Consider the following 16,070-nt stretch of genomic DNA (forward strand, 5'->3'; position numbering starts at 1 on the left):
CGTGATTGTAGAGTGTGATAGCAGGATATATTCCTTCTCCATCACTCAGTTGTAGAGATTGTTTCAGATGATAAATATTTGCAGACGTAATCAAGATATTTTAAGCATTGTTATATGGAAATGATTTTCAATTTTGTCTGCTTCCAGTTTTCTACTCTACATTTAGACATTTAAAAAAAAAATGAAGTTTTAATCTATTGTATGCAAATTGTATTAGTATTAAGCACACCACACCTCTATTTAATACCCACCCATGATATATATATATATATATATATATATATATATATATATATATATATATATATATATACACGTATACATACACACCCATATTAAGAATGTCACAATAACCTTTCACTTTCAGTTCAGCTTTAGATCAACTAAAAGTCAATTTATGTGTCTTGTTGAAAAAAAATTAGATGAAAAGCAGCGTTGAGCCTGTTCTCTGCATAAAATGTGCTTTATAAAATAGCAACGTAACAAACATGTCCCTAGAAATGCATGAATGCATAAATGCATGTATGTATAGTAACAAAAGTGGAAAATGAAAAAAGAAAAGAAATAACATATAAAATGTAATGTTAAAGTGAAATTAGGGCTGAACAGACAAGGTCTCCAGTTTTACAAAAAACATTTTGCAACTGCTTTACCCCAGCTTTGCAAATCTAATGTTAACCGAATGGTATTAATTCACTTGTAGGCTGTTTCTATTTCACACATTTTACAGCATCTTATTTATATGTATACTGTACAGCTATTTAAATATAGGTTTAGTTTATGAGTCAATATTCCAGTTTGTTGTATGAAAGTGTTCAATATGTAACAGATGGCCAAGCAGTTATGGTGGCAGGTAACCAAATAAGTCAGCTGTTCATATCTTATTACTGCGCTGTTTAGTGACGGTGCAGGGCTTAGTGGTTAGGATATTTGGCCCGTGATCGTAAGGTCATGAGTTCGATTCCTGGCAGTGCATTGTGTCCTTGTGACAAGACACTTTATTTCACATTGCTCCAGTCCACTCAGCTGGCTAAAATGTGTTGTACCTGTAATACAAAGGGCCAACCTTGTCACACTCTGTGTCATTCTGAATCTCCCTGAAAACTATGCTAAGGGTACAGGTGTCAGTGGAGTACTCAGCCACTTGTACAATGATTTCCTGAGTTGGGTGTTCTGTTGATCTGATCGTCTGGAACACTTGTCATAACCAATGAGATGCCAGTTGGTACTGCTCTACTGTATCTATGGTTGGGGTAATAAAGAAAAAGAAGAGTTACAAAGACTGAAGCATATTTGGAGTTGACACCATATTTACCAAAGATTAAGAAGAGATCTCTGCTCTGACCCTTTTCTCTCAATCTTTACTCCTCTCTACTCAGAGTTCATAGTCGTACGAATTACAGCTGTGCCAACTTTGTCCTTCTGTCATGGATTCCCCTCAACTAACAGTGTCTTATAATAGCACTTCCATGACTCTTTCCATATCAACAAGGGTAAATATGCTGCTATCATTCAGCATATACTTCTCATTATCAATCTATTGATTCACTCTGGCACTTTGCCTTGCAATCTGTGACACCTTATGTGGTCAAACATTCACAACTCTTATATTTATATTTACTGTCTCTTGTTGAGTACAACTGATGTTGAGTTTTTTCTTTTTCTAATTACTTGATATTTGTTCTCAACTGTCCCTTTCTTCCAATTTTTTCCTGGGCATCTATATTATCCCCTTATCTTAACTGTTCCAGCATCTTCTAGGCCTGAATCTTAGCTTTTACAGTTCTGTCTGCTGTTTCACAACCATATCCCTCTTCCTTCTGGTAGAATCCTTGCCCCAACCACAGATCTGGTTCTCAGCAAGTTGTCTCATGGCAACTTCCAGTGGTCCATTATATTATAAGTCTCCATCACCTGTGCCCAGCGTCGCCTTCTTGGCACTTGTGCCGGTGGCACGTGTAAAGACATTCAAGCGAGATCGTTGCCAGTGCCGCTGGACTGGCTCCTGTGCAAGTGGCACGTAAAATACACCATTTTGAGCGTGGCCGTTGCCAGTATCACCTGACTGGCCCTCGTGCCGGTGGCACGTAAAAGCACCCACTACACTCTGAGTGGTTGGCGTTAGGAAGGGCATCCAGCTGTAGAAACTCTGCCAAATCAGATTGGAGCCTGGTGTAGCCATCTGGTTTCACCAGTCCTCAGTCAAATCGTCCAACCCATGCTAGCATGGAAAGCGGACGTTAAATGACGACGATGATGATGATGATCTCCTCCTTCAAATAAAATATACATCATATATTATGTGTGTGTATGTGTGTCTATATTTTATCCTCATTGAGCTAATGTACAGAATGGACATTTGATCATGGTAAACAAATCATCTACACAGGTTGTTTAGCAAGAAATTGCAGAATCCTCATTTATTGGTTATGACAAGGGAGTCCACCAATTTTCTTTGCATTGTAATAAGTAAACAGCCTTTATACTGCAGGTTTTTACCCCACCATGTGTTTATCATAAAGGGTTTTCCCTTATATTACATTTCAAATTAATTAATCAAAACTATTGTGTAGTGCATTATTAATGAATTAATTATATTGTCAGCAAATGCACTTTTACACAAATTATACCGACCAGTTGGGGTATAAATAACTCTAAGCTATAAATACTTGTTTGGAGGGAGGTGCAATGGTGTTTCTTTCACTGATGAAAATATAAAAAGACTAGAAATTAGAGTGATTGCAAATTTTCTGCCCATGGACAAATAAAAACCTGTTGTATAAAACATTGTTTCTTTTCACAGTAAAGCCAAAAACAGACGCTTATCAAAGAAGGTATTTGAGGTTACCTAAAAATGCTCCAAAGCATGTTATTAATTAATTAGTGTGTGTATAAATAAGCTGGCACTCTATCAGTTACAGTTATGCTAGCATGGAAAGCGGACGTTGAATGATGATGATGATAGTGGTGGTGGTGTTTGAAAAACTTGGATTAACTAACATTATTCTGCAATTATTAGACAAAAAAATCTTCCAGGCATGCTTAAAAATCTACAAAAAAAAACAAAAAAAAAAAACACAACATTAACCAAGGAAGATAACTCCAGCAATATCAGATAAGTATATGGGGAAATAGAGAGAAAGCCATGATGGAGGTTAAGAAGATCAAGAAAATGGTTTAGGGAAAAAGAATTAAGTTCATGTCTCACACTTCCAGTCACATTCTCATACCCTTTAATGAAGAAACAATCCCCTACCTATCTCTCTCTTTCTCTCTGTCCATCTGTCTATCTATCCATCTGTCTTTTCACTATATCTGTTTGTCTGCCTGCCTGCCTATCTGTCTGTCTCTACATATTTGTCTATTCATCTGCATATCTGCCTTCATATCTATCTATTCATTTACCTGTCTATTAACATATCCATCCCCCCTCTCTCTCTCCCTCTAGTACAAGTAAACAGTTTTATGAGAAGCAAAGAAAAAGCCGAAACAAAAGTTTCCATTGATTTAGTATCCATTTTTAGCCCACGCCTTGTGTACTTTTATAAACAAAGTTTATTTCAATCGATGTCCATTGTAACCTATGGCTTCTTGGCCTATTTCTAACCCCAAGTGCATCTACGTAAACACATACACATACCTTCACACACCCACATACAATATCTATAGTTGTTCAATAACTGTCCAGAGGCCAGAAAAAGAAACAGACAATCATATATTAACTAATAAAGTGGATATATTATTATTATTTAAGCTGCATTAAAAATTTTAGTCTCATAACAGTGACATCATGTTACCAAATGGTTTTATGTTCAACAACTTTCCAGGTGTTTCATTACATTCTCCACACTCGCAAGTGGTGACATAGATTGACTGTAATAAGACACACGTGTGTTTGTATGAGTGCTTACATTCTACACTTCTCATGAAAATCCTTGCATTATGGAGAAGGACATTGGCTGAAATTTACCAATCAGAGCCATTCACAAGGCATCGACTGGTCTGGAGCTGTAGGAGAAGTCATCATGTCCAATGTGCCACACAATGGGATTGAACCCGAAACTGTGTGGTTGGGAAATGAACTGCCAAACCACACAGCCACGCATATGCCTGTAACCTTATTGTTGGTCTTTTATCCTTTGCTTGTTTCAGTCATTTGACTGTGGCCATGCTGGAGCACTGCCTGAAATGGTTTCTAGTCGAACAAATCAACCCCCCCCCCAGCACTTATATTTTTGAATCTTGAATTTATTCTGATTTTTTTTTTTTTGCTGAATCTCTAAGTTACAAGGATGTAAACACACCAACACTGGCTGTCAAGCAGTGGTCATATGCACACACACACACACACACACACATTGGGCTTCTTTCAATTTCCATCTAATAAACCCACGCACAAGGCTTTAGTCAGCCTGAGGCTATAATAGAAGACACTTGCCCAAGGTGCCACACAGTGGGACTGAATCCGGAACCATGTGGTTGGGAAGCAAGCTTCTTACCACACAGCCATGCCATTAGTACAAAACTTTTTAGTAAAGACTCTGTATTGTCTGATATGGTGGAGGGATTCTTAAAGGGATTCTTAAAGGGGATATATATATATATATCATATATATCAAATATCATCATCATCATTTAATGTCTGCTTTCCATGCTAGCATGGGTTGGACGATTTGACTGAGGATTGGTGAACGAGATGGCTACACCAAGCTCCAATCTGATTTGGCAGAGTTTCTACAGCTGGATGCCCTTCTTAACGCCAACCACTCTGAGAGTGTAGTGGGTGCTTTTACATGCCACCAGCACGAAGGCCAGTCAAGAAGTACTGGCAACGACCACGCTCAAAATGGTGTATTTTACGTACCACCTGCACAGGAGCCAGTCAGCGGCACTGGCAACAATCTCGCTCGAATGACTTTTCACGTGCCAGGAAGGCGACACTGGTAACGATCACGCTTGAACGCTGGTGCCCTCACGATTTCGTTTTCGCTTGTCCCAACAGGTCTTCGCAAGCCAAGTTTAGTGTCCAATGAAGGAGACGTTGGCATGGGGGCCAGTCGTCGAATTTAGTTCGATTTCGATTTCACTTGCCTCAACAGGTCTTCGCAAGCCAAGTTTAGTGTCCAATGAAGGAGACGTTGGCATGGGGGCCAGTCGTCGAATTTAGTTCGATTTCGATTTCACTTGCCTCAACAGGTCTTCGCAAGCGAAGTTTAGTGTCCAATGAAGGAAAGGAGAAGGCTGGTTTATAGGATTACCGTAGGCTTCCCATCCATAAAGGGTTTCCCATCCGTAATACCATAAAGCTAAACCCATTATGGTTGGGAAACCTAAGGTAATCCCATAAACCAGCCTTCCCCATTTTTAATATATATATATGTTTATATATAACTTTATGTGTGTGTTTGTCCTCCACCACCACTTGACAACCAATGTTGGTGTGTTTACATCCCTGTAACTTTGCAGTTTGGCAAAAAAGACTGGTAGAATAAGTACTAAGTTTGAAAAAAAAAAAAGTTCTGGGTTTGATTTGTTCAAGTAAAACCCTTCAAGGCAGTGCCCCAACATGGCTGCAGTCAAAAGGAGAGAAAAAATTTTAGCATTTTCTTGTGTACCTTGAAAGTATATGGAACACTTGTGAAATGGAAGTCAAAACCAATTCTGACAATATTTGATCTTAGAATAATAAAACAAAAATAGTGAAAAACATATCGTTCATAACAAAAGCCAGATCAATACCATTAGAATATTGATTAAACATCAGACCTCCTACCCCACTCCCATCCCATCTTGTATTCGATATCTGTGATAATGTACTGAAGGAGTTTCCATCAGCAATTGATCTGCTATCTCTGTGCCAGTGTACATCTTATGAAGACTACTCAACAACAACAACAACAACCGTTCTGATAACAATTCTCTACTTAGAGGTTATTAATGATTGAAAAACAAATAATAATTTTGTTTTGTTTATGACTGATAGTTCTGCAATTAAAGAGATAAGCAGATATGATGATGATAATGATGTAAAGAAAGAAGAAACCAGTTTTGTTAACCAAGAATAAAAGGATTTACTAAGCCATTTAATTGTTTCATGAGTCAACAGGATGTTGCCAGGATTTTACTCTGTGCTTTCCTGTTCACTGTTTGTAAACAAGAGTGTATAAATCTGCGCAAAGTTTGTATAGATAGGAGAATAGGATCTTAGAGGATTGGTTAAAGATGTTTTCTTCTTCTGAGGCACAGACAGTGAGGGAAGGGCAGTACTTATGACCATTCCAGTGTTTAGGTGTTTGGAAGGAAGAAGTAAGGAATTTTTAAACTGGAGACCAAACTCAAATGCTTATAATTGTGTAGATTCTGCTGAAGAGACCCGAGAGGCAAGAGATGATGTTAAACCAAGGAAAAAACTAAATCTTCGACCAAAAAGCTGACCCCCCCCCCCCCCGTGGCTTTTCACACAATTTCCATTGGCCAAGTTTCACTTACAAAGCTTTGGTCAGCAAGAGGCTTACTACCATAATTATAATTATGTATCTTTTACTTGTTTCGCTCACTGGACAGCATCCCTCTCTCTCTATACATTTACCACACTCTCTGTCAGTCTGTGTATATGTATATCACTCGGTGAGCTGGCAGAAACGTTAGCACACTGGGCGAAATGTTTAGCGGTATTTCGCCTGCTGTTATGTTCTGACTCCAAATTCTGCGGAGGTCGGCTTTGCCTTTCATCCTTTCGGGGTCGATTAAATAAGTACCAGTTACGCACTGGGCTCGATGTAATCGACTTAATCCCTTTGTGTTTAGCCCCTTGTGGGTAATAAAGAAATATATATGTATATCATTCACACCGAGTGTGTGTGTGCACATGTATATCAATGTGTGTAAGGAATTTCATTAGGGTGACAGTCTTAAAGCATCAGTAGCAAGAGAAGAAAAATTTTTACATTTATGTGGCAAATAGACAAACAAAATCTTAGTTAATTGATACAAGAGGCCTATCCATTTGAAAAGGCATTGTCTGTGTCGATAAACCTAGTTTCGCAAGGGGGGAACAAGGCTTATAGCTCCACTGGATGTGTAATGTAAGTGTCTATGTTTGACAGAGTGCTAGTGTACTGAGAGAGAAGTTAGGCATGAAAGGAATTAAATGTGGTGCACAAGAGAGAAGTCTGTGCTTGTTTGGTCATGCAACACAGATGGATGCCAACAGCTCCATAAAGAAATGCTGATCGTTCAAAGTAGGTGGAACACGTAGAAGAAGGAGACCCAGGAAGACATGTGACGGAGTAGTGAAGGACGAACTCAGGATACTGAGCCTTTCAAATGAAATGACAAAAGAGAGAAGTACGTAGCATCTTTACTATAACCTCCAACCAATCAAAAACTTGCAAGTAGGTTTGGTAGTCAGAAACTGAAAGAATGTCTATATGTGTGTGTGTGTGTGTGCACGCATCTTTGTGTCTGTGTTTGTCCCCCATGACCGGTGATGGTGTGTTTATGTCCCCGTAGCTTAGCGGTTCGGTCAGAGTGATCAAAAGAATAAAAACCTGACTTTAAAAAAAAAGTACTGGGGGTCGATTCGCTCGACTAAAAATACTTCAAGGTGGTGCTGCAGCATGGCCGCCGTCTGATGACTGAAACAAGTAAAAGATAAATACCAGCGTTATTAAAACCGAAAAGATTATCAGAAGGGAATTTGTTGCTAAAGATGTTTGGTATGCCGCAGGCCTGGCAAAGGAAAAACTTCCTCCTGTCCCTGCAATTTTCTCACAAATTATTTAATTTTTTTTTTTTATTGCCAAAAACCCCCGTTTTCGGATACGGAGATTCTGGAAAATTGCCAAAATTCGGAATTTTGAAATTTCTGGCCCCTCTCCTTCCTCGCAATTTCGTCATTTTTCACTTTTTTTCCCTAACCCTAACTAGAAAAATTTTCGGAAATTTTTTTCAGAATCATAATCTCCGTATTTTTCCGCATATTTTGAAAAAGAAAAAAAAAAAGAAAAATTCTGAAAAAAGTTAAAAATGAAGAAATTAATCGGGTGGGGGTAATTTAAAAATGCCAATTTTTTTTGCAGATTCGTATTCTCCGTAGCCGAAAACGGGGGTTTGTGTAAAACAAAAATAAATAAATAAAAAAAAAGGAGCCGAAAAGGGGTGCTGGGGGGGGGGGGATATAAAAGGAAGTCTTGCCCTGAGAAATTTCCTTAAAAGAAATTGGCGAAAGTAAAGAATACGCACACCGATGTTTGGGGTTAGGGTTTTTGTTACGCCGAAAACGGGTGGTGTGCGTATTCTTTAGCACTACCAAGAAATATTCATGTAACAAATTCCAGGAGTCGCGGGAGCACAGTTATGTAGTTCAGCCCTTACTTTGACGCACATAACAGGAATAGATTACAACCTGAATAGAGTTTCGATACCGTTAATTAATACAAGGTCAGAACTTATGAAAGTCGACAAACGGCAATAGCACAAGGGAAATAACTGTTATGTCCATCTACCACTTCTCTTAATTAATTATCATTTAACTAATTAATTCAACTGTGAAGGGGCGTGGCTTAGTGGTTAGGGTGTCCGCATCATTATCGTAAGATTGTGGTTTCGATTCCTGGACCGGGCGACGCGTTGTGTTCTTGAGCAAAACACTTTATTTCACGTTGCTCCAGTCCACTCAGCCGGCAAAAATGAGTAACGCTGCGATGGACTGGCGTCCCGTCCAGCTGAGGAACACATACGCCATCGAAACCGGGAAACTGAGGCTTTAAAAGGGCGCATTTCTTATTTATTTTGTTCATTTTCATCGTAGTTATTTCCCCTCTTTAATCTAATTTTTGGCATATCGTTAGATCTTAAATTTTCCTATAACCATGAAATAAATAAAATAAAACACATCTTTAGCATTATCAAGAATTTTAGATTTATCGCGATTTATGCTATAATAATTCTGTGTTATATCTGAAATAATTATATATTTTAATTCAAAACTATATTTTACGACTACCGTATGTCTTACAATCATGGCTGAGGTCTGAATATAAATAGCTCGGTGTCTGGTAAATATGATGAGATATCTCATGTTATTTTATTTCAATGTTCGAACTAATCACACAATCGATGGCAAACTTAACAAGCAAACATTCAAGCTATATATTTATACATTTTTCGTTTTTTTTTTATTTAATTCTGGAAGCTCTAAACGTAAAAGGCAATGGGTTTCTTTTTTCTGTTACATTATAATATCGTATATAAGCACAAGGATTCTATTTAAGAAAAAGGGAAATTAGATTCTGTGGAATTCATTCCTTCTTCAGAGATATGAGCGGCGTAAGTGCGAATGGTTGCAATCAGGAATCGAAACCAGAACGCAAAGTTCGTTGGTTAAATGATTCTGTTCACTCTACGACTACCGCGACATTGTTTCACAAGAATGACGTCTTTTTGGCATTCACAACAAGATTCACAAAGCAAAGTCGCATATTACGATGCTCATAACTTTCCTCCTGGCAGAGCTTCCCACTCGCCACATTCTATTGCAATAATAAATATATTCACGTGCTGGACTATTTATTTAGACGGTGTTTGGTGCCGGGACCGTTTCTCATTGTTTATATCGCGAACTGTTGAAGATAGCTGATGGATGAAATGACGCAAATCCTCGCTTCGGCTGTCCGATCAAAATCGTTTTTATTTATCATCCATACATAACATCATTATATTTTCAACATAAATTTCATATCATGTTTTGTTTAGTCCTAAATCGGCTTGATAGTGCAGATCCCTGATCAGTGACGTTCCATCTATGGCCATCCCGCCGTTTCGTGTATTCAGGATTATATTTTACAAAATCCCCCACTAACTTTTTCATGATTTCAGGGATATTAGGCTGCTATTTCTTGAAAAGAAAACAAAACAACCACCCAGCTGGTTAGCAGGGTTCTCAACCTCTCTCTCACAGATCTTTTGTCACCTCTGCTGTTAGAGTAACCTTTAATTATACTATTTTACGTTTTGGGGATGAGGAATTATGTACATTATTTACAATGGACGGATATTTGCCCTCATCTTGTTTGTTGTTATCACAACGTTTCAGCTGATGTATTCTCCAGCCTTCATCAGGTGTCTTGGGGAAATTTCAAACCCAACCCTTTATTTGACTAATGGGGTACACTGTTCTCATTCCTCAGGTATGTTGCTGATGTTATTTTTCCAGGATTGAACTTTCAATCCAAGGGTTAGTAGCCCGCATTCTTATCATCGTCATCAACATCATTTAACGTCCGTTTTCCATGCTGGCATGGGTTGGACGGTTCGACTGGGGTCTGGGAAGCCAGGAGGCTGCACCAGGCTCCAGTCTGATCTGGCAATGTTTCTACAGCTGGATGCCCTTCCTAACGCCAACCACTCTGAGAATGTAGTGGGTGCTTTTTACGTGCCACCGGCACGGGGATCACAACTACAATTTCCATTTGATTTTGATGTACTTGACTCAATAGGTCTCCTCAAGCATGGCATGTTGCCCTACGATCCAAGGTACTTTTGAGTTGGCTGGTTATGTGACACTGGTGCAGGTTACAGCTGTGGACTCACTTTATTTACCAGGTCTTCTCAGTCACAGCACATCTCCCGAGGTCTCGGTCTTTTGTCATTGCTATATGCCCGTGGGCATAGTGTACCCCATTAGTCAAATAAAGGGTTGGGTTCAAAATTCCACCAGAACACCTGATGAAGGCTGGAGAACACATCAGCTGAAACGTGATAACAACAAACAAGATGAGGACACCTATCTTCAATGTGGTGCCCCAGCATGGCCACAATCCAATGATTGAAATGAGTAACTTTTCTTTTCCATTTTTTCGTTCAGGTTGGACTTAGAAGAATATGGGTTTGTTCTATTCATGTAGTTTGACCTCATAAGATTGGGGATTGGTTAAATATGACTAATGGTGACTGATTTCATCAGGTGAAAGTCAGTCTTCTTGAATACAAGAAACCTTTACATACCTTGAAAGAAGAAAAAGATTATGATTAACAAATTTTCCAACAGTTGCAGTGAAACTGTGATAGTGACCAGGTCTCAGTAATGTGACAAAAATGTTATCATCTCATGAAATAAATTTAACTGCTTTGTATTGGAATAAATGGCTGGAATGGTTCTTTCACAATGTCATCATTTATCATTATCATCATGTAACATCCATTTTCTATGCTGGCATGACTTGGATGGTTTGAGAGGAGCTGACTGACCAGAGAACTGGGTTAGGCTCCACTGTCTGCTTTCGCATAGTTTCTTTTGCTGGATGTCCTTTTCTAATGCCATCCACTTTACTGGGTGTGTTTTTTATATGGCACCAGCATGAGTGAGTACAGTTCTATATTTAAGAGATGAGGAATTATGTACATTTGACAGATATTTGTCCTCATCTTTGTTGTTAACACAATGTTTCGGCTGGAGGGTATATCAGCTGAAACGTGTTAACAGCAAACAAGATGAGGACAAATATCCAACAAATGTAAATAATGTAAATAATGAGCATGAGTGAGGTTACCAAAACTCTTTCCTCAACTTAGGAAAGAGTAGTATGGAGGGCAGTGGCTTCATGCCAGGTGACGAGAGACTAAAATATGATAGAAAGAGAGAAACAGGTGTCTTGAAGTAGAAGAGATACGTGGTTGTTCCAAATGGGAAAGCGAGAAAATGGTAGTGAAGATGTGTCAGTCCTTACTTTCAAGTTACATGGAGGAGAATTTAAGAGAAGTGGCAGAGAGGATTGGACCGGGTGTGAGTGGGTAGGTAAGTTCATGAGAGTGGAAGACAGGGCAGTAGGTGGAGTGGGAGTGTTAGGAAGATGAGTTGGTGGGGAGAGATTTGTCAGGGACAGATTGTATGCAGGGGCATAGACATAAATGACATGACTTTAAGGCCTCATTTTTGCTTAGATCAGTGGTTCTCAGAAGGATGCATCATAATATATATATATATATATATATATAAATATATATATATATATATATGTTGTTGGGCCTCACGGAGGCAATGACCAAGACCTTTGGCATTATGTCGTGCTTGAGAAGACTCATCAAGCCGAGCAAAATCGCAGTCATGGCAGATGCCGGTGTCACGCAAATGGCACCTGTGTTGGTGGCATGTAATCACATGCATTACACTCTCAGAGTGGTTGGCATTAGGAAGGGCATCCACCTATAGAAAACCATGTGAAATCAGATTGGAGCCTGGCGCACCCTTCAAGCATGCCAGCCCAGTCAAACCGTCCAACCCATGCCAGCATGGACAACGGACGTTAAATGATGATGATGATGATATATATATATATGACAGGTTTCTTTCAGTTTCCGTCTAACAAATCCACTCACAAGGGTTTGGTCAGCCTGAGGCTATAGTAGAAGACACTTGCCCAAGGTGCCACGCAGTGGGACTGAACCTGAGACTATTTGATTGGGGAGCAAACTTCTTACCACATAGGGAAATAAATCCAATAAGTTTATCTGACCACTCAGTATCTTTAAGACTAGTGTGATTTTGGGGTGATTTAGCTGCTACTTCTAGTAGGTTAAATGACTGCATAGAGGCTCTCTACATAACGAGTCTGTTATTTCGTGATTGTTGCTGTCGTCTTGATCGTCATTTGTTCATTTGTCCGATGCTGCGTGAGAATTAGTCAGCTTCTGCCGCCCATCATTTGATTTCTTTCCCTCCTTTGCACATCGGCTTTCAGTGAGCATGTTTTCTCATCATGCAATATCATACTTTGTACACAAACATTATACAATCTACTGAGAGATAGATAGATAGAGAGAGAGAGAAAGAGAGAGAGAGAGAGAGAGTCCCTTTGCTGCCAGCAGAGTTAATAACTCCCTAAACTTTTCCTATCCTAATTTTACCTTTGGCTCTAATGCTTTAGGAGCATTCACCTCCATTGTTGATTAAGGTCACACTGGTTAACACGAGAGACCTTCTTGGGAGCTTTCATAGGGAGACAAGAACTTCTAGGGAGCTTTCTCTGGTGCTCATTTTATTAACTACTGCTATTACTACTGCTTTTATTATTGCTTTATTCCAATAATAAAAAGTATATTGGTTGTCTAATGATTTTAATACTTAAGCTGCCATCACATCTTGCAGAGAATATTACTGTAATTTCGAAAATTAAAGGGAAGTAACTCAATCCATACATTAGATTTGCCGTTAAGTTGGGTTATTGTCAAAACCAAACAGAACCCTCACTCGCGGTTTTCTGATAGTCTAAGTTTAATTGGATTTCTACCTGCCAGGTAAAAGTACTGTCAACTTTCTCTTCATCTCAGGGTTGAAGCAATAAATACTTGTCATATTCTCAGTTGAATTCAGCCATATTTTTAGTCAAGTCAAAGAACAAGTAATCTACACGATGATAGGTGTTGCTGTGTGGTCCAGAAGCTTGCTTCCCAAACGCATGGTTTTGGGTTCAGCGTCTTTGGCATTTGCCTTTTACTCTTGCTCTGGACTGAGCAAAGCCTTCTTTCGAGTGGATTTGGTAGACGGAATCTGAAAGGAACCTGTTGTGTGTGTGTGTGTGATGATCATCAGTGTATGTATATATATATGTATGTGTGTGTGTGTGTATATATATATATATATATATATATATATATATATATATATGTATATATATAAATATATGTATGTGTGTATATCATCATCATCATCGTTTAACGTCTGCTTTCCATGCTAGCATGGGTTGGACATTTGACTGAGGACTGGTGAACCGGATGGCTGCACCAGGCTCCAATATATATATATATATATATATATATATATATATATATATATATATATATATATATACATCTGATGCCCCTTATTCCCAATTTTCCTCTTAAGGCGCTTACATTGGTGCATATGCACACTGACATTGCACATCCAGCAGAGCATACTAGATTCATTTCTTTCAAGCCTTTGCATGTCATCTGCAGTCACAGCCCATGTTTCACTGCCATGTAGCATGGCTGTTTGGACACAGGTATCATACAATCTCCTTTTTTACTCTAAAGGAGAGGCCCTTTGTTGCCAACAAAGGTAGAAGCCTTATAGCTTATATTTGGTGGGTCAGTAATTAGTGAAGGCTTTTTTTTTTTCCCATTTTCATTTCTAGAATGTAAACAGAAGGATGGATGCTTCTGATTTTGACGAACAACTACGCCAACAAGAACTTGAAAAAGAAGGGAAATTTGAACCTCAAGAAAGTTCTTCTGCAATTACTTATACAGACAAAGATGGGACCGTGTATGAATGGGATTTTAAACAAAAAGTGTATGTGCCTAAGGTAAGTACTGCTGTCTTTCTTCATCACCACCATCATCATCATCATCATTTAATGTTCATTGTCCATGCTGGCATGGCCTGAACAGTTTGACCTGGGATGGCTGCACTAGACTCCAGTCTGATTTGGCATGGTTTCTACCACTCGATGTCTTCCCTAACGCCAACCACTCCAAGTGTGTAATGGGTGCTTTTATGTGCCACAGGCACAGGTGCCATTTGCATGACACCAGTATTTGCCATGACTGTGATTTTACTTAGCTTGATGGGTCTTCTTCTCAAGCACGACATAATGCCAAAGGTTTCGGTCATTGCCTCCGTGAGGCCCAACACTCAAAAGGAGCTTTCCATGTGCCACCGGCATTGACCACTTTGCCTCGTGTTTGTCTAACCCTTCATCATTCAGATTTCTCTGTCAAATGCAATACTTATTTATCCACATTGTTTTTAATTAATAATCAAGCATTGTCTCATTACTTTGAGATTTCAGTGATTTGATTGTTTATTTCTAGAATGGTATTGTAGGGTAGGTGTGAGAGGCTGGATCTGGCTGGTTTTAACAAAGAACAGGCAGAATATATTGGCTGGGTGTGGCTGGTTTAAATGTTAAAGGGTTAAACAAATTACTTTAACGAACTTTGTTGCTATATTTGCAGTGATCTCCCTCCCCATCTCTCTCCTTCCCACCTTACACTCGCCCACCCCCATCAACTAATCACATGGAGGCATTACAGACAGGCTAAGTAACAGAGGAACGAGCTGGATTATTATATAAGATTGTCTTGAATTAACCATGCATTCTCTCATAGCTTTGAAATGATTGGTTCAGTAGTTTATTTTCCAAATGACATTGAAGGGTATGTGTGAGAGGTTAGATCTGGCCGGTTTGAACATAAAACAAGTAGGGTACATGGACTGGATGTGGCCAGTTTAAATGGTAAATGGCTTAACAAGTACAAGACAAAAAAAAATACAAATATAAACCCTGCAGTAATAAGTTGTTTTGCCATCCTTCTTGAAATTTGGTAATCAAGGCTGCTTACATAAATGCGTGACTCTCATTTCAGATTGATGAGGATTTCATTGCTCAGTATCAGATGAATTATGGTGTTGCTGATGCTGCGAATGTTACAAACAATAGTACTGCTGATATTGAATATAACCAAGAGCCTCCCAAACCAGTCTCCTATAGCGATGAACAGAACAAACCCAGTGATACCAGTGCCAAGTATAAACCAGCGCAAAAATCAGAAGATCCTGGTAAGGAACTTTAATTATATGTAATATTCTTTTCTACTCTAAGCACAACACCTGAAATGTTTGGGGGGGGGCAGTTAGATTGACCACAGTATGCAGCTGGTACTTAATTTATTGACCCTGAAAGGTTAAAAGGCAAAGTCAACCTCGGTAGAATTTGAACTCGAAACGTAGAGACAGACGAAACGCCGCTAATCATTTCGCCTGGCGTGCTAACGTTTCCACCAGCTTGCTGCCTTGAAGAGAAGAAATTCTTTTCTACCCTGGGCACAAGGCCCGAGATTTTTGGGGAGGGGGCCAGTCGATTAGATCGACCCCAGTACGCAACTGGTACTTAATCTATCGACCCTGAAAGGATGAAAGGCAAAGTCAACCTCGGCAATGATGATATCCTAGACTAAAGCAATGTACATTTTCATTGAGCCTGATCAAAGAAGACTTTCTTTAGTATTGCCTAACAGACTAATTATTTTTGACCTTTGCTGTCTTG

General features: G+C 39.1%; 1 protein-coding gene across 3 annotated transcripts in view; it reads left to right on the forward strand.

Annotated features, from left to right (window-relative positions):
* Positions 1-16,070, forward strand: part of LOC106881265 (17S U2 SnRNP complex component HTATSF1) — a 100,467-nt gene that overhangs the window by 48,659 nt on the left and 35,738 nt on the right. Inside the window, exons 1-3 of one of the 3 annotated variants that reach the window (XM_014931586.3) lie at positions 8,979-9,059; positions 14,157-14,327; positions 15,391-15,583. In XM_014931586.3, the coding sequence (XP_014787072.1) occupies positions 14,172-14,327; positions 15,391-15,583 (349 nt within the window). In that variant the 5' untranslated portion in view covers positions 8,979-9,059; positions 14,157-14,171. Of the gene's footprint in view, positions 1-8,978; positions 9,060-14,156; positions 14,328-15,390; positions 15,584-16,070 lie in introns of those variants that run through there. The other 2 variants (XM_052970269.2, XM_089356851.1) reach the window with 2 other exon arrangements.

Source organism: Octopus bimaculoides, chromosome 8 (assembly GCF_046866305.1).
Source record: "Octopus bimaculoides isolate indiv1 chromosome 8, ASM4686630v1, whole genome shotgun sequence".
In the NCBI taxonomy this organism is placed as follows: Eukaryota; Metazoa; Mollusca; class Cephalopoda; order Octopoda; family Octopodidae; genus Octopus; species Octopus bimaculoides.